This window comes from Sander lucioperca, chromosome 14 (assembly GCF_008315115.2).
Source record: "Sander lucioperca isolate FBNREF2018 chromosome 14, SLUC_FBN_1.2, whole genome shotgun sequence".
Lineage (NCBI taxonomy): Eukaryota > Metazoa > Chordata > Actinopteri > Perciformes > Percidae > Sander > Sander lucioperca.
This window is the reverse complement of record NC_050186.1, coordinates 17,521,952-17,539,820: the sequence shown is the minus strand read 5'-3', so window position 1 is coordinate 17,539,820 and position 17,869 is coordinate 17,521,952. Positions and strand designations below refer to the sequence as shown.

Genomic DNA, 17,869 nt, shown 5'->3' with positions numbered 1-17,869 from the left:
GTGAGCACGGATTTATGAAGAGAATGTCAAACTTAAAGTGCTCATATTATGCTTTTTGGCTTTTTCCTTTTCCTTTATTGTGTTATATATATTTTTTTTTGTGCACATTATAGGTTTATAAAGTGAAAAAGCCCAAAGTCCACCCCAAAGGGACTTACTATCTTCTAGAGAAAACACTGTTCACAAACTGCTCCAAACAGCTCTATTGTAGTCCAGCCTTTACTTCCGTGCGTCACTTTGTAACACACGTTATAATGCTCGCCTAGCTGCTAGCATGGCACTCCCTCATACTCTGCTTCTGACTGGCTAGTAGTCCTTACCTAAGTACTGCGCATGTGCGACCCCCAACAAAGATGGAATTGAAGTGAGATGTCTCACTCTGTAGCTAAAACAGAGAGCTCAACATACAGGGTGAAAAGAGGAGCTGCAGCAATGTGCAGTACAACAAAAATATGGTGTTTTTTGAAAATTAAACCACATAAACCTATTCTGGTACAACCTCTAAATACAATTATGAACCTGAAAATGAGCATAATATGAGCACTTTAATACAAGAGCCCAAAGATCAACTCATGAGCTAATTTATTATACTAAATGTGATCAAGAAAACAATGCGTATAAAAAATAAAGCTAACACAATCATCCACAACCAACACTATGCCTCAGGTCCTTATTGAGTCCAGTATGGGCTAAGGGTTGACCCATTACTGTACTGTGTCAAAAATGCATTACATTTGTTGGCAAAAAAGAAAATACATATGTATGACAATTACATGATGGCAGACTCCTAATGCACAAACTTCATGTGTCAAGGCAAACAGACAGTGATATACAGTAAACATACGGTATGTACAGAATCACAAGTTGTTGTGATTTATACCCACACAGTTTAAAAATATGTTAAGGCCCATGTCCTCTACCTGATGGGAAATGATCCTCCTAAGGTGGCACATTTTAGAGAAAAAAAAGGACATTTCAAGTAGAAAAAACAGCACCATGCACCAAACACAGAATTTCAAACATGATAAAACCCTCAAGGTGTATTTCCTTTGCCAATGTGCACATGTGAAATGGATGAGGTTAATCCAAAGGCCCCCTGGGTAAGTGTTTTAAGAGTTTCCAAGCATGGTCATCCCACAGTCAGTTCCCGATTCTGTGCAAACATCCAGTCGAGCCAGTCTACTCTGCTCCAAGGCGATGGCCTCGGCTGAGTGTTTGCATTTTTCCGATCCACACTGACAGGTGAAATACTTGCTCTTAATGTCCCAAAAGCGGTCTCCATAGTCGAATCTGTTGAAACAGACAAGTTAAAATAATAAAAGCTTACATGCGCAAAACTCTCTCCCCAAAACAAGGCAATCCAATGGAAATGATTGTAGTAGATTAGAGGTTTGCGAAATATAAATGAAAGAAAGACTGGAAAAATTACATAAATAAGCTCTGAGCAGGTTATCATAAACATCTCAACTTCTCACCCCAGCTCTTGTCCACTGTGGATGTCTCTGGAGCTGAAGAAGGCGATGCGGGGAAATCTCAGGTCCTGGTGCAGCATGAACACACGTACTGGGATGAGGTTTGGGTCGCACAGGTGGTTGATGAAGCGGCTGATGTTGCCATAGTACCGGGCATCGATACAATACACCTCCCCATCCTTTACAAAAAACACAAGAAAAAACAAAAACATGTTAGAAATGTATCCCTATTCAGACACATTTTATTGTCTACTTTGTAAAATAAATTCACATACATTATGATCTTAATGTTTGGCTTGTTCTGCCTTTTGTTTCATTGATACGGTGTGATTCTTAATTGTTTTGGAGTTGAATTGGAGTCTTGTTATTGTATCACTTTATTACTTTTGTAAAATAAATATAATAAATATGTATATAAACCCACTAAAAACATATGTACAACATAAGCAAAATACAGATACGGACAACCAATACAACGGTTTTATGTTTTTTTGCAGCACAGTATTTCACAACAGAATAGTGTCTGATTCAGCAGATTTCAAATAAAATTTGACTCCACCAAGTGCAGTGTTGAATTTTTTTCTTGCCATAGAAAATGTTACTTGGTTTTGGTCTAGCTCAGCAGTTGTGGATATATTTTGTGTTTCCACCATATCAGTTAAGGTCTGGCTAATTAGTTCCTTTAATAGTCATTTATTACTGGTTATACAGGAAATATGCCAAATGCGCTTTCTCGTGTTTTCCGTCAGTCATCTCATTTTTATACAGCAGAAACTAAAAAAGAAAACACTTTTATTTTTCACCTTGTTGTCCAGGTCAAACAGGTAGGAGTCGTCTTCTCGAACATCTGCCTCTGCGTCAGAGATGAGCTCCCCAACATATCTGTGTGAATGTAAGGAAAGAAGCTTAATGTCTAATCTCTGACCTTTCATATATAGTAACAAGAAACCTGTTGTTTGACAGTCCTCTCACTCGCAGATGAAGCTTCCCTGGGGAATATCCTGCAGAGCTCGAACTCCCCAGCCCATCTTCTCTGTCCTGTAGAGCTGAAGACGAACTCTGAAGGAAAAAAAGGAAATGATGAGGGTTAAGTGCCCCGGCATATACAGCTTTTGCCTTCCAGTCAATAACTATAATAATTAGTTTAGACTGATTAGTGTGGTTGAGAGATATTATCTTAGATGACTATTTAGAATTCTTACTTGATGCCTGCCTGTACCACCCTGTTTTTGCACGTTCGGTAACAGGAACACGCCATGTTGCATTCAAATATAAGTGGAGGTTCAATTTTGTTGAATTCCTGGAGCAGCCGCTGGTCCTAGAAAATATTATACAAGTTGAGATTAGTTTCAGTCCTTTAGTTTCTCCTGTAACTCATTCATCCCAGTCATTGACCTCATGGATATTACTGACTTTCAAACCAAACCTCATTATTTCTGCTAAAAATTGCAGATTATACAGACCTTTATTGATCCCACGGTGCTAGTCAGTCAGAGGCTTTCGATTAAATCGTACAGGTTTTCTGAGCAGATTACTTTAATGATGTGGCCCTAAAACAACATTTCTATTTACCTTGTCGTACCAGCAGCGGATACTCAGCTGTCCACAGAGGCAGTTACTAGATGAGCAGTCATCAGTGCAGCTACAGTGCTGAAGTAAAGATAATTAAAAGGCATGAGATGCATTTTTCATTGCAGATAAAATAATTAGGTAAGAAAGAGTACAGTTAAAACGAGTGCCTGATTCATATTTTACCTGTAAGTGTGTAATATTGCGGTCTATGTTCATTGCTGAAGTTTCACAGTTTTCTGAAACGTATTTGTAGTCTGAAGGACAACCCTCATCGTCCACTGCATTCACACAGGGAATCGGTACGTTCTCATAGCCCTGCGCAACATCACTGGAACAATAAACAAGGAGTTAAATCATGAAGAAAAACAGGAAAGAACAAGAGGGAAAAAAAAGACTCCATGAAAATAGCACAAAACCTACCTGCAGATGATTCTCTCAGTCCGAAGCATACGATTGGTTATTCCCCTTCTCAGCTTCCTGTTGATCTGGAGTGCTACCCACACCGGCGTGTCGGCCCGTGCAAGGCTCAGAGGCGTATCTCCTTCCCTGTTCACGATGTCAATGTCTGCACCTCTGGAGAGGAACAACCTGCAGAAGAAAGAGAAAAATGTATTTGTTGGTATATGGTAGTGGGAACATGGATAACTGTTAGGGCTTCGAGCTAAAGCAAAGGATACATGTAACTCGTACATTAAATGAGGCTACAGCTTGTGATTGACATTGACTCACGTAACACATTCCAAGTAGCCCTCTCTGGCGGCGATGTGGAGCGGCGTGTCTCCGTGCATGTTAACCGAGGCAAGGGGACAGCCAGAGTTCAACACCAGCTCTGCTATATCCACATTCCCTGCATACGCCGCCCAGTGGAGACACACGTTCAGCTCCTGAAAGGAGGGTAGGGACTGTTTAAAGTAATAACCTGAAACATTTTCATGCAACTACATCCATTTTGCCATTTTGTCTGTGTCACTACTTATTACAGGACAATAAAGCTGAGAGGGGCAGCAGAGAGAAGTTAAAAAACAAATGGATCGCTCCAGAATCACAGAGGACATTTCACATTTTTACCCACCGACTCAAATTCAAATGACACAGCAATTCAGTCTGATTATCAGGCAAAAAAAAAAAAAAAAAAAAAACACGCACACACTGTGCTTTGCTTTAGTAAGCAAATATAACAGGCATACTCAGAGGAGGAGCTGCTACACATTAGCAAAACCATGTCATATAACACAACCTACAAACCTCAGTGGTAGCAAGTAGAAACTTACCTTGTCATTAATGGTGACATCAGCTCCTCTGTTCAGCAGCACTTTTATCACCTCTACGTGTTTGTGCTCTGCGGACCAGATGATCGGCGTCCAACCACCGCTGTCCTGAAACGACAGGAAGATTCAGAATTACTCTACACTGGCCTTTTAAATCAGTCACCTCCAGTAAGACAAATATGATGTACACACTGACAGTAATTATAAACCGAGGGTTATCCGATGTCCCTAAAATACTGACATTTTGGCTCTTCCTTTACCTGTGCGTTCACATCAACCTGACCCGTTTCCAGAAGCATGTTGACAATTTCCAGGTTTCCCAGCTTGGCTGCGTGGTGGAGGCCAGTATACCCATCATCCTCCTGAAGACATAAACTTACTATCAACCAAACCCCTGAAAGTTCACATTTATGTTTTCATTTTAGATGCTAACAGACACTCACACTATGATAGACACAGGCGCCGTTCTGGACCAGGTAGTGAGCCACCTCAATGTGATTGTTGATGATTGCTTCCAACAGAGGGGTCCTTCTGTCCTTGTCCAAGGCATCCACTTGGGCACCGGCCTGTCAATATAATAATAATCAAATATAACCCCTAATCTCAGGGACAAGACCAAATAAATACACAGAATAATGAGCGCTCTGTTTTAGATTTCATTTTGCTTCAAATAATGTCAGCAGTGACCCTGAATGCATGTGTTATATATCATTTTAAAAATGAACCTGCAATAACAGCTTTTCTTTTTGATTATAGTCACTTTACAGCACAGGTACTAGTTACATAATAGAAACCAACAAGACCGAAGCAAAAATTTGTCACCTGTACGAGTATGTAGCAGACTTCCAGCAGACCTCTCTGGGCTGCAGCATGTAGAGCAGAGCGCCTGTTCTGAGAGTCAGGCTGGTATGTTGGATCTATGCCCTCCACTTTGAGACACACACACACACACACACACACACACAAACAGCTTTTTTTTAAATATTTAAACCACCTACAACACTCGGTCATAAATGAAAAGTGCAAGCTCACTCACTCAGCATGAGCAGGACTCTCTGTACTTCGCCTTGCTTGGCAGCAGGGTAAAGCTGGCGGGGGTGGAACCTCAGTTTCTTCTTCCTGGCAAATCAAAAACAACAATCACCAATTTGGTCTCAACTTGTCTGATGTCCTCTTGTCCATTGAAAGTGTTGTTAATTTCCCTTGGAAGAGGGAACAGGAAATCATTTCACTGCAACTTGTAATTTTGTTGTGGCTGCAGAGTGTTCTAAAAGCCGAGAATGGAGATATTGATTTTATTTGTAAATTGTCTGCCGCTAAAGATCAGATATGTTCAAATAGAACAATTTCTGAACTGCTGGCACAAAAACTTCAAAAGAGTCAAATGTACACAAACTCTTTACCTTAAGGGACATTAAGGATACTCTGCTTTGAAAGCTCATTTTTTAAACTGTGTGTTTAAACTCAACAAAAAATAGTCAAATCTAAATTCCAACCTCTCAGTGTCCTGTGTGAGAATGGCCTTCTGCAGCGCCGCCCTGCTGGGCCCAGGTGGAAGTGCACCAGGGCAGATGGGTTTCCCATTTGGCATACAGAGAGAGGGCCCCACGCTGTCCACCCCCTCCTCTGCTGGGGGGATGGTGGCCACAGTCGCTGCAGAGGCTACAGGCTGCGGGGGCTGCTGCTCCACTGCCGGTGTCACTAAGCCATGACTACGCATACGTGCACTGGAAGGAGGTAGTGGAGCACAGGAATTTTTTTTAACTTTTCTATAGTTAATAGAAGAAAATATTTGGATGGATGGATTGGATGACATCTCTCACACGTCATCCAATCTTACCTGACAGGTCTCTCAGGCATCTTCCCGTCCTTCATCCCTCCTGTTGAGGCTGTGAGTGAGGGTGCTGTAAGAGCGGATGGCGGCAGAGATGGGGTGGTGGTGGAGGAGGCCGACATGGTAACGACGGTGGTCACGGAGGCTGTGGATGAGCTGAAGGAGGGGATGGTAACCTCCTGGGCCTCGGAGGCATCTTCACCACAGTGGGGACAGAAAAGCATACCGCCGCCATTTGATCGGCTGCGCCCAGCGCCCAGCACCGTCACACAACCTCGGTGGAAACGGTGAGCGATGCGCTGGTCTGGGCAGCACTCAAGAAATGTGCCCTAAAAGAGGAGAAAGTGGTAAGATATGAAGGAGGAGAAATAAGAAAAGAAGGTAGGATATAGAGAGGGAGAAAAAAGAAAATAGGGTAGGATATGGATGAGGAGAACAAGAAGAAGTATGATATCAAGAAGAAGATAGCATTAACATTAATTTTAAGCCAACATTAAGTTATAGCTTGTAAAGCCCTACAGCATGAACAGCATTAGTAAACAACTCTTGTGCAGCCATTGCACAATTTCACAATTGAGCAACATTAAATCCAGTATATTAGGCGGTTTAAACACTTTACCGCTATGCAGAAGTATCCACACCCAGGACAGCAGTGGTGTTTGACCATGTGTGAGCGATGGACTTCACAAAGCACCATAAGGGGCACCCGACTTGATGGCCGCATGGTCTCCCCCTTTATAGTCCGATTGGAACAGGCCCTCAGCTGACAAACAGTAGGAGACAAGATTACACAGTTACACAGATGTAGCTTCAAGGGAAGTTATCTGTGCGCTTAATGAAATACCAGACCAGCAGAGACACTGTCCTGCTATCCAAGTCTACAAAGACAAACCTCTCCATTGATGCTCTCAGTGGCCATACACTGTCTGCTGATGCGGTGGCTGGTGCTGTCAACTCGAGGAGCCTCCATTCTGCAGCTGCAGAGGGGAAGCTCCTCCAGCCGCTCTGTGTCTCCTGCATCACTTCCTTCTGTAGAGGGGAGTTTAAAAATGTAATTGTTTATGATGTTCGTTTATAGTCCTAAGGCAATTGTCCATTTAACATTAAAGTATGGTCACCAACCCTGAATATGTATGGTTTATAATACAGCTGAAATGCCCTGGCAGCAGTCATTACTAAGGAAGAAAAAAAATGTAATTGTCCCAAAACCTCGCTCTGTGACTGTGGTTTTGTTAATACTACCCTGATTATAGAGAAAAGGATTTTCAGATTTTCAACCAATTCAGATTACAGGGACATATGTGTATCATAAACCTACCGTGATGAGGAGAAAGTGTCAGACTGTCGGCAGCAGCGATGTCCAGAGCACCCAAGGGAACCTCTGTGTACTCAGTGGACCTTTCTTCTGAGAATACACCAAATAACAAAGTATAAGCACTAGCCAGCAGGAATACATGTTAGAAAATGATGCAGTTTAATGAGGTGCACATGCTTAAGATACAATAGCAATAAAAAACAATACACTGGGAGAATTTTTTTTTACACAAAAAATATTTTCATTAGAATTCACTCCCCTCAAAATCAATATTTTAACCTCTGCCAAGGAAGTTAAGTTTTTAGTTTGGTTTGTAGGCAGGATTACAGAAAAAACTACTGGCCCCATTTTAATTAACCTTGGTGGAAGGGTGTACCATCGGAAAAGGAAGAACCCTTTACATTTTGGAGCAGATCCAAATCACGGGGTGGATTCCCTCCACTGTCAAGTGCAATCCAAACCAACAGGTAATGATAACCCTAACCTAAACTAAAGCCATGTTGGCCAATCAGAAGCCTGAAATAACACATTGATCACTCCATAGCACATTTTGACGCTTCCGTTTCTCAATATAGTGGAAGAGTAACTGTACATTTATGTGTAAACATGGAAAAAGTCCTATTAGCAAGGTTAGATCAACTAGCCGTGTCTGCCATTGCACGAAATGCCATCTCAGTTGTGACGCCTCACAAAAGAGATAACAGCACGCACTATAATGTTACAAGCCAAAAAAAAACTTTTTCTGTCTACACATCAACACGGAAAAAAATAAGTTTCTAGAAATCTTTTCTAGAAAGGAGTTTTCCAGAAGATCTGCTTTCAGTGACCTAGAACGCAGTTTCCTTGTGGACAAAAGGCCAAAACGCATAGAAAAAGCTATGTTTAAAAAAAGACCTGCGTACGTGTGGACTAGGCCTTAGGTGGGTTCTAGTAAAGGGGGTGAACACTTGCACAATTTATTTTACATTGTACTTCATTTAAATTATTTTGTATAGATTTTTTCCCGCTATACCATTTAAAAGATTTTTCTGACATGATCCAGTGTTCATCATTATTATAATGTCACTCACCTCCCACTATCTCCACCACATCAGCTGTGTTTCTCTCTTTGTCCGGGTCTGTTTGCTGCCACAAAGACTTCTCGCTCTCATTTCTACTCTGGACGGCTCTCTTTGTTTCAGACTCTGAACCCTGCAAGGGAGAAATTCTGTCTGAATATAAAAATGTGACATCTGTGAAGGGTAGAAAAAAAGGTAACTGACGATTTTATAACACAAAACAAAGAAGGGATGTGAAGTTGCAGTTGTTTTGCCGCTATTCTAAAGTCGGTGACAGTAAAAAAAATTTCTTTTTATTGGCTTTGCAAAAGTTTTATGAGGAAGGAAATGCACGTACGTTGTTTGTAAGGGGTAACACTGAATGTAAACATAAATGTTTGTCCACAAGGCACCTTTAAACGTAAATTATTGACTTGAAGTCTTCCTATTTCCCATTTTACAGTGCACATTGTGTTGCATCTACCTCGGTATTCTAGTGGGATAGCATGTGTGTCAACGCAATCTTCACCCTCCAAGTATGTAAACATGAACCAACTACAACTTTTTGACTGTTGCTTTGAGCTAAATGGCTATAAGACAAAGTAAGAGATTAGTGTAGCTAGAACTAGATAAGAGAGTAGTAAGTTAATAAAATAGAATGACTCACATGATCTGACATGTTCACTGACCCCTCTATGTCTTTAGTGTGCTGCCTTGCTTCTGCCACACCATCCTCAAACTATAATAGAAACGCAATGAATACAGGTTTGACAACAGAAAAAAAGATTACCATTCAGTTTGTTCTTTATAAAAATCATGAAGCACACACACATGTGATCACTTCACTCACACCTTTTCTGAATTTCGCGTGGACCGACTGGAAATCGGAATTTTCTCAGCTACTTCCTCCTCTGACCTCCCCACACTGCTGTTGCTCTTCTCTGGTGCAGTCTTGGTAACAGACTCCATCTTTTTATGAAATAACGTTTCTTCCTGAGTTTTAGCAGAAATAAAAACATTAACATCAACCTAATTACATGTTATTAGATTAGTAAATGTAAATCATGTACCTGCAAAGACGTAATCTTACCACAGTTTGAACATTTTCTGGAACGTTCTCTGACTTCTCAAGTGTGCCATCAGATAAAATACCCAGTTTTCTCCTTTTTGCAACTATTGGACAACCACGACAGAGTGAGTCTTAACTTATACAAGACACTAATTCATTTTTATTCATAGCAATTTGATTATTTTACACAGGCAAACATTAGTTAGTGGGAGTAAATTTCAGCCACTAACCAGTTTCAGAGTCAGAGGATCCTGAAGGTGCAATAGGTGCTTCAACATGGCTTATCTGTAAAACAAAAATAGTAAGTGACTCAAATGGTAAAGAAAACTGAGCCACTGCTTCACGGTGCAAGTTTTGTCAGTGGCTGGAATATTTCTTCACATTGTAACATTCACAACACACTTTCAGGAGTGTACAAAAAAGGGCCAATGCAATGACAGATACCAAATGCTGGTACACAATCAAGACAGAGGGGTACACATCTCCTTTTACTCATACCAAATGGAAATGCTAACTACTTGCTATATAGTCTCACCTGCCCTAGTGGAGGCCTGTTCATGGTCTTGCGGGCCCGGTGGATCTTGGGTGGGCCAGGGGAGACAGAAGGAGATGAGGAGGCTGTGGCAGAGGATGAAGAGGACGAAGAGGACGAAGAGGAGGAAGAGGAGGAGCCAGGTGCCAGGACGGATTTACTACTGCCAGGTCCAGAAACACTCATCTTTGCTCGGCCAGGGGACAACGTTGAAGACGTAGAAGTAGAGGAGGACATTGATAAAAGGGACTTTGCTGCATGTCCTGTAAGAGGGAGGTAAATGCATGAATACTTTGAACTTCTTGAAAAATAATTTGAAATCTTTTCCAATAATGAGTAGCACATTCAATTTGACACATGCAAAGCCGTTATTCTAAGAGCGATCGAGAAATATAAATTAAAAAAATATATCAACATGTTTATCTTCCTCAGCAAAGCAAACTCCGCAGGAAAATAATGTACTCTCAATTTATGCTTTGGGATCAAATCACCTTAATGTCAAATGTGATTCATCAAACAGAGAGTCACTACTTTAATAACATCAATGAAAGCTGTACGGATCAAAAGTCTTACCTGATGCAGGTTTGTTTGGAGAGGATGCAGGTGACCATTTCTCTCCCTCCTCTCCAGCTCTGGAAGCGTCCTTCCCAGGCTGCAGAGATAACATTGATGGCATGCCACCCATGGGCTCTGTCTTCTTGTCAACAGCAGTGGTGAAGGCTGCATTATCTGGAAAAGTAGTAATAACAAAAATCACACAATAATTCTGTTTATTTGTGTACCTAAAAGGCACAGATATCAAACATTAGACATCTCCCTATAGACATACCTTTCTTTACTTGACTTGGTCCAGCTAATGACTCTGCAGGTGTTTCTGAGTCATTTCCTTCAGGAGGCTGGAACAACAAGGAGAAACAACAATTAGCAAGAAATATCATGTTAAAAATAGTCATCTTTGTCCTTGTAAAAAGCCGTTGATATTCGGGATTACAGACTACTGGATCAATGTATTCACCACAGTACACATTATTGAAGTTCAAGCAGCTGCACCAATGTGAAACAATTGAGCTATACTTGGTGTTATGTTATGAGGTACACAACTGGAAATGTTCAACTACCAAATATCTAATTTAAGTACATAGGCTGTAACATGTATATAACCCAGGTTTGACAGTGTCTTTGTGTTAGTAAGAGAGCGATACACTTTGACAGTTTTCTTTGTCACTGGCTTGTTAATAAGGAATGCAACATTTTATAAAAAAAAAAAAAAAAAAAAATTAAAAGGGTTACAATGGATAACTTTTGTGTAATAAATACTCACTTTTTTTAATCAAACCATGGCTGTCCAGTCCGCGGTAGTAATTAGCAAGTATATTTCGCACACTATTTTAGACTGGCAATATAACCTAGAACATGTTGCTAGTGAAACACATTTCCCAGGAAACAAAGTTAATACTAACTCAGTGGTTCAGGTTTTAGTTTATGTGTCATTATCGGTAAATGTCTCATACAGCTGAACAACACATTATTTGCAATTTGTTATTCCAGTGTAAATCAGCATGACTTTACTTATATGTTCTCTCTCTCTCTCTCTCTCTCTCTCTCTCTCTGTGTCTCTCTCTCTCTCTCTCTCTCTCTCTCTCTCTCTGAGACATACACACACACAAACAATACTTTTAGGTCATTATAACTAATAAAAATCTGTTTAGTGCATCTACTTGACGGATTTCCGCCGTCTCCTTTCCAAAATAAACCTTTCAACCAATTGCTGATCTTCTCTGTTGTTACGTCCAGTGCCGCCATCAGTCAACCAACCCATTCATGCATTTGACACAATTCAAAGCAACATTAGTCCGTACAATAAAAAGTAACGGAGTTGGATTTCACACATTGACTGCTTAAAACCCTCCCTTTCTTTTCGCTGGGATTAACTCATTAACATTACTATCACAATGTAACTTTACAAAAGGACACTTTGTCTCAACATTAGCTTTAAAAGCTGGGTAAACTGAGCATACAACATACAAAATACCATACAAAAACAGCAAAACGTGACAAGCAACGGAATACGACGGGCATACAATGATTTAACGCCCAAGGAGTCGAGAAAAAAAGCTAAACAGTAACAACATTAGAGCAATTTAACGTTGTTTAACAAAAAACTGTTACAGGCTAACGTAGCTAGCAGTGTAGCACAGCTTGCAACAAAGAGCTCCTATAAACGACAAGTGAAGATATTTTGCATTAAAGCAGAGTGCAGCTTTAGTAGCATGTTTTTGCTATGTCGGCTAATGCGTTTACAAGTGGTTAAACAAACTTCAATTTCCTTAACATGTAATTTTGTGTTGCAGAGGGTTTGCTACCTTCGTCGTTGTCTCAGATGCCGACATGTTTCGCGATGCGCATCAACGACGTATAGTAAACGTGCCGCGTCACCGTATAGAGCCCCGCCCCCCGTGTGCCAATTTTGTTTCCTAGGATGACGAAGGCATGACCCGCCCTACTCTCCCTCTGATTGGCTGGTATTCGTTGCATTTGTTGTTTAGATTTAGGCAAGAGGAGTGGGATTGGTCAGGGTTTTGGTAAGAATGTCAGGGTAAGCCAATCAGAGGCAAAGTAAGGCAAAGAAGGGCGGGACATGCCCTCGCCATCGTGGGAAAAAAATACCCCCCCCCCGCCCGTGTCCACTGATTTGAAAACAACTGATCAGAAGTCAGCGTGCGTGCTGTTATTTTACCTCTAACCGCGAGGATAAGCTTCCCACGAAAACCGATTCAAAGTCAGTTTATATTTGTTGTCACGAGATGTGATTCCTCCAAAAATGAGCTAAAGTAAACAGAAATCGAGATAGTATGGGGATGAGGAAAGCTAACTAACAGCAACTGAATCAACGGTTGTCCTGTTAAAACAAACCGACATTTTTATTTCAAGACATTCAACCAAATAAAAAGGGAAGGTGAGTAATGGCAAAGTTTCACGATAACTGGAGAGCTTTTGTTTTTTTTCTGTGGTGGGTCTCAAGCAGATGCCAGCAAGCTAACCAAAAGCTAACGTTCAGGCCAGAAGAAAAGGATTACAACAATTGTGTTATGATCGATTTAAACCTCTTACGGCAGTCGACTAACGTTAAATTGCCTAGCTAACTTTATAGTAGACTCCACTACTCGTAAACAACATTTAATGTTGGTATTTGTAGCTTTCCTTACACCTAACGTTACATATGTTAGCTAGCTAACTTTTCAAGTCAAAGCTGGCGATTTGTCAATACAATGTCGCTGGTGTTGTGAGACTAACGTTATGGAAACCCATTTCTGCCAATGTGATGGAAAAAAAGATCCTGCCATTATATTTAGTTAGTATCTTAAAATAATGAGAAACTTTCTCAAAATAATGATTTAGCATCCATTATTTTAGGATGCTAAGTCATTATTTTGAGATCATTTTTTGAAGTTTCTCATAAAGTTTTACAGGATTTGTTGTCGTCACTTAGACTAGACTAGATGCCAAATTTGATCTCAGATGCCTATTTGGTTTGTATGTATGGCTTTTATGTATGTGTATATGTATACATATACACTTTTTATGTACAAACTTATACTATATGTACATGGTCAAATGTTAATGTTTACATCGTTAAGCCTTGTTGTCCTTGTTTTTAGCCATATGTCTACTGCTAGAGCAACAAAATTCCTGAGTCGTATTCCTTAAATATGTTTACACTTGCTTGGCCATTATAACTGATTTTGATTCTAATTTCTCTTCAGACAAGATGGAAATGCTGTGTTTCCGGTTACCGGGCCACGGGGACACAACCCTGAAGCACCTGAATTCACTGAGGTCTCGCCAGCACTTCTGTGACATCACCATTGTTGCAAGTGACAATAAGACATTCAGGGGACATAAGGTGGTGCTGGCTGCCTGCTCGCCCTTCTTAAGGGACCAGTTCCTCCTCAACCCGTCCCCCAAGCTACAGGTAGATAAATGTCAGCACACAATGTCACACTACCAACTCTGTGTCTCTCTGATTTCATGTCTCTCCTCAGTGCTCTTTTGCTGAGTAAAAACAGTGCTTGTTTCACATCCTTACCCAGGTGTCGATGCTGTACAGCTCCACAGTGGTGTGTGATCTGCTTCAGTCTTGTTACACTGGCATCCTGCAGTTTAATCCAGAAGAGATTGTCAACTACCTGACCGCTGCCAGTTACTTACAGATGGAGCATATTGTGGAGCGCTGCCGAGGAGCACTGAAGAAATATGTGCAGCTAAAAAACCCCAGTCCACCGAAGGTCAGTAATCTAAAACAATCATTTTAAATGGTTATCTTATTAATTCTAGTTGAGTTGATACATACAGTATATTGTGCAGTGATGGAACAATAGCAACCCATCTTTGATTGTCTGGAATCTTTTAGGATTAAATTGGTCATAATTTATAGCTTCTGGGGTAAAAAAAAAAAAAAGGTGTCTTGCATGTAAATCAAATTCTTCATTGTAAGCCATTTATTATTCCAATGTAATCACAACCATAGGAACTTACTTATCTCAGTAATAGTATGTTGCAATAGGAATAATTTCAGTTCTACATTTTGTACATACAGTAACACATTCTCAGCACTTTCATAACTTGTAGTAATGCAGTTTCCATACATTTTTAGCAATCTCATAATCTGTTTCCTTCCTCTAGATGACTTCAGACGAGAGCCAGACTCAACCGTTGATTGTCAGCGGAAGCATTCACTCTGTTGCATCTCCTCCCACTAGCCGACCCTCACCTGTGCACCCACACAGTCCTGTAGTACGCTCGGTGGATGAGAACGGCGGTGACATGTCTGCCGAGGGCAGCAGCCAACACCACGATGGCAGTCCCATGCTGGATGAGCCATGCATTAAGGTTTGAGTGTGAAAGAAAAACCATAGACCAGGGTATCTTTTTAATCTACATTGATTTACAAATCTACAGTGTTTATGTCATAATAAAAACACTACTAATATTCTCAACTTCATTTATATAGCACTTCTCTAAACAGAGTTACAAATTGCTTCAAATTAAAACAAAAAGCAAAAAGGCCAAACTGATTAGATTACAAGAAGAATTTAAAGAATAACATAATAAAACATTTAGAAGAGAGTTCAGAAGTTAGTGAAAAGAATGTCCCTTTTAACCAGCTTTTGGTTGGTCACTGGTGTGAATTGCCACACTGGTGTTTTGTCTGTCCAGTTGTATTCAAAGCAACAAATGTAAGCCTTTTAAGGACAGTTTCTGATCCTGAATAAAGTCTGGCCACACACAACGGAGGAAGACCTACGTTTTCCTTTGTCCCTTCAGGACTTTTATACAGTCAGAAATGGCAGATGGTCATTGAAGTGGTAAAGGGTAACAGGATGAAAAGATGAAGAAGATAACCGAGAGCACAGGATCAACACCGAGAGAAGTTTTCAGGGAAAATTAAAATTCCTCACAAATGTCCATTACCTGTGTCTGTCTTTGAAAGCACAATTCACATAGAGCACCAGTACAAACATAATGGTACCAATACAACATTTTTTTTTAAATTTTAGTCCTGTGAGGAATGGCTGCTTTTCTATGTTTTTATATCACTGTAAATTTAATATCTTTGGGTATTGGATTGTAGGTTGGACAGAGTGAGCAATTGTGGGAAAGTCTTGGAAATTTTGATTTTTCACATCAATAGCAGCACCACACACTTTATTCTGTCTTCATTTCTGTTACAGGTTAATGCATCAGATGAGGAGGAAGAGGCCAGACAGGAGGACTATGATGTGTTCAGGGTGTACATCTCCGAAGAAGAGCAGATGAACAGAGAAAGGGAAGAGAGAGGAGCTCCCTCTGATGGAACTCAAGATGCTGGTTACCCAGAGACAGAAAGTGTCGTAATTGGAGGAGAAGACGGCGAATATAACTTGAATCCAACAGAAGATGATCTCCGTATGGGGGGACTTTCAGTAGAGGGGCTACGCGCTCTCGGGCGCAGGCTACCTGACCCTAAAATTGGCCGGAGCAGAGGGAGAGGCAGGGGGCGGGGTTTTAAGAGGAGAAGGTGGGTGTCATCACAGGAGAAAAGACCTCCAGGCATGGCTCACCACCAGGATTTGTGGTACCTAGCATCTGCAGGGATGGGAGGGGGTTTCAGCTTGGACTACAGCCAAGAAGGACTTAAGGCAGGAAATTACGTCTCAGTTGAACTCCCACAGTTAGACTTCAGCATGGGCGACACGCAAGGAGAAAAGGCCTCCCCAGCAGCTGCCAACAGTTTGACCCAGTACGCCCTGGAGGAGTCTAGTTGTGGTCCTGGAGAAGGGAGTTCAGGGCTGAGTTCAGCTGTGGGAACAAACGAGGGAGGGGATGAGTCTGTTGCAGTGGTGGGATCCACTTCAAGTGTAGCTGGGCCTGTGAGCTGTGAGCACTGCGGCATGACGTTCCCCTCAGCCCACTCCCTAGCCATCCACTCCCGCTCCACTCACCTGCTGTACGCCTGTCCCTGCTGTGGCAAACACTTCCACCACTCCGCCAACCTCACCCGACACATGGCCGTGCACCGAGGCGCCGGAAAAACCCACCAGTGCCCCCTGTGCTATAAGACTTTCACTCAAAAATCCACACTGATAGACCACATGAACCTCCACAGTGGTGAGCGACCGCACCACTGCGCATACTGCCACGCCCGCTTTGCACACAAGCCTGCCTTACGACGTCACCTGAAGGAACAACATGGAAAAACCACGGGGCAGAACTCTCTACATGAGCAGGAGGAGAGGGAGCGAGCCGGTGGAAGAATAAGAGAGGAAGAGCAAGAATGCCTGGTTACTGCGCAATTGTCATAGACCAAAGCATTAAAGACCGTTAAGTGTCTTGTCTAAACATCTAAAGCTCCTCAGGCTCGGCAGCTTACTGCAGTGATATTTCGCCGAGTCCAGAGGGGAGGTCAGTATGTGGGGTCACAATCCCCATGTGGATATGAGGCCTTTTAAAATGTCAGACTGTGACAACAAAAGCCCTTTCAAATGAAAATGGTTTCAGATGTGCATAAAAATATACTGAGTGATGGATGTGGGTAAAATGACTGGGACAGAATAGTCCTCCACCCTCTTACACTGAGACGAGGCCTTTTTGACACCAGACATTTTGACTTTGCACAGGTATTACTTATAACATTAACGATGACTCTGTTGTATTCAAGAGTCCCAGTAATGCCCAATTTATGGTTCTGCCTGACAAGCACCTCCCAAGAAATGTAACTACACGTTGCGGCAACGCAGACCGCAACAACTGCGATTGGTCCGCTTGGTAGCGGCGTGAACAACATGAAATCGGTGAGAGGGTTAATTTTTCTTCCAACAGCTTTTCGACCGTGCTCAGAAAGCACAGGGGAGACACTTTCTTTCATTTTGTTATTTACACCTGTGCTTTTCATACTGTGACATGTCAAGGTGTCCCCAGTGAAAAAGTCCTATTGATTATCATGTCTCTTAGAATAAAACTGTAATGCTAAACTTGAATATATGTAATACATGTTCAGTATGATGACTTGCCACAGTTCAAAGAAAAGATTATGTAAATCAGTGAAAATAAAATAATTTGAAAGTCTCCTCAGTTACATGGTCATTTGTATAATATTAGTCCTTTGACAACTTAGTGGCATCTCTTGCTCTCCTGTTAGTTTTGTTGCACCTGTGAGGGCTGTTGTGTATAACTTAACAACCTGACGTTTGACATTTAGAAAGTGGTATTTTTTAAAGGATTCACACAATT

At 41.4% G+C, this 17,869-nt stretch overlaps 2 protein-coding genes across 7 annotated transcripts; one reads left to right on the top strand and one right to left on the bottom strand.

The window, feature by feature from the left end:
* Positions 1 to 530: 530 nt before the first annotated feature.
* On the bottom strand, positions 531 to 13,330 carry ehmt2 (euchromatic histone-lysine N-methyltransferase 2). Of its 5 annotated transcripts, none has more exons than XM_035991660.1 (28): positions 13,204 to 13,330; positions 10,929 to 10,995; positions 10,673 to 10,828; positions 10,103 to 10,362; positions 9,798 to 9,852; positions 9,589 to 9,671; positions 9,351 to 9,491; positions 9,166 to 9,237; positions 8,532 to 8,652; positions 7,465 to 7,551; positions 7,039 to 7,175; positions 6,766 to 6,909; positions 6,153 to 6,475; positions 5,809 to 6,039; positions 5,349 to 5,431; positions 5,135 to 5,241; positions 4,756 to 4,878; positions 4,573 to 4,674; positions 4,316 to 4,420; positions 3,774 to 3,946; positions 3,465 to 3,632; positions 3,228 to 3,372; positions 3,045 to 3,122; positions 2,675 to 2,790; positions 2,445 to 2,531; positions 2,276 to 2,354; positions 1,476 to 1,651; positions 531 to 1,290 (listed from the first exon to the last, which is right to left on the bottom strand). In XM_035991660.1, the coding sequence occupies exons 3-28, from the start codon at positions 10,782 to 10,784 to the stop codon at positions 1,110 to 1,112; spliced, it is 3,489 nt and encodes a 1,162-aa protein (XP_035847553.1). In that variant the 5' UTR covers positions 10,785 to 10,828; positions 10,929 to 10,995; positions 13,204 to 13,330; the 3' UTR covers positions 531 to 1,109. The 5 variants fall into 5 exon arrangements, with proteins under 5 accessions (XP_035847553.1, XP_031151779.1, XP_031151778.1 ...); XM_031295919.2 differs by lacking the exon at positions 13,204 to 13,330 and adding an exon at positions 12,462 to 12,681 and having other exon boundaries at positions 3,774 to 3,928; positions 10,929 to 10,997; XM_031295918.2 differs by lacking the exon at positions 13,204 to 13,330 and adding an exon at positions 12,462 to 12,681 and having other exon boundaries at positions 7,465 to 7,548; positions 10,929 to 10,997.
* LOC116047260 (zinc finger and BTB domain-containing protein 12) lies at positions 12,770 to 17,706 on the top strand. 2 transcript variants are annotated; one of them, XM_031295924.2, is made up of 5 exons: positions 12,770 to 12,878; positions 13,864 to 14,072; positions 14,191 to 14,385; positions 14,783 to 14,989; positions 15,832 to 17,706. In XM_031295924.2, exons 2-5 carry the CDS (start codon positions 13,869 to 13,871, stop codon positions 16,939 to 16,941), a joined length of 1,716 nt encoding a protein of 571 aa, XP_031151784.1. In that variant the 5' UTR covers positions 12,770 to 12,878; positions 13,864 to 13,868; the 3' UTR covers positions 16,942 to 17,706. The 2 variants fall into 2 exon arrangements, with proteins under 2 accessions (XP_031151784.1, XP_031151783.1); XM_031295923.2 differs by having other exon boundaries at positions 12,770 to 13,055.
* Positions 17,707 to 17,869: the final 163 nt, after the last annotated feature.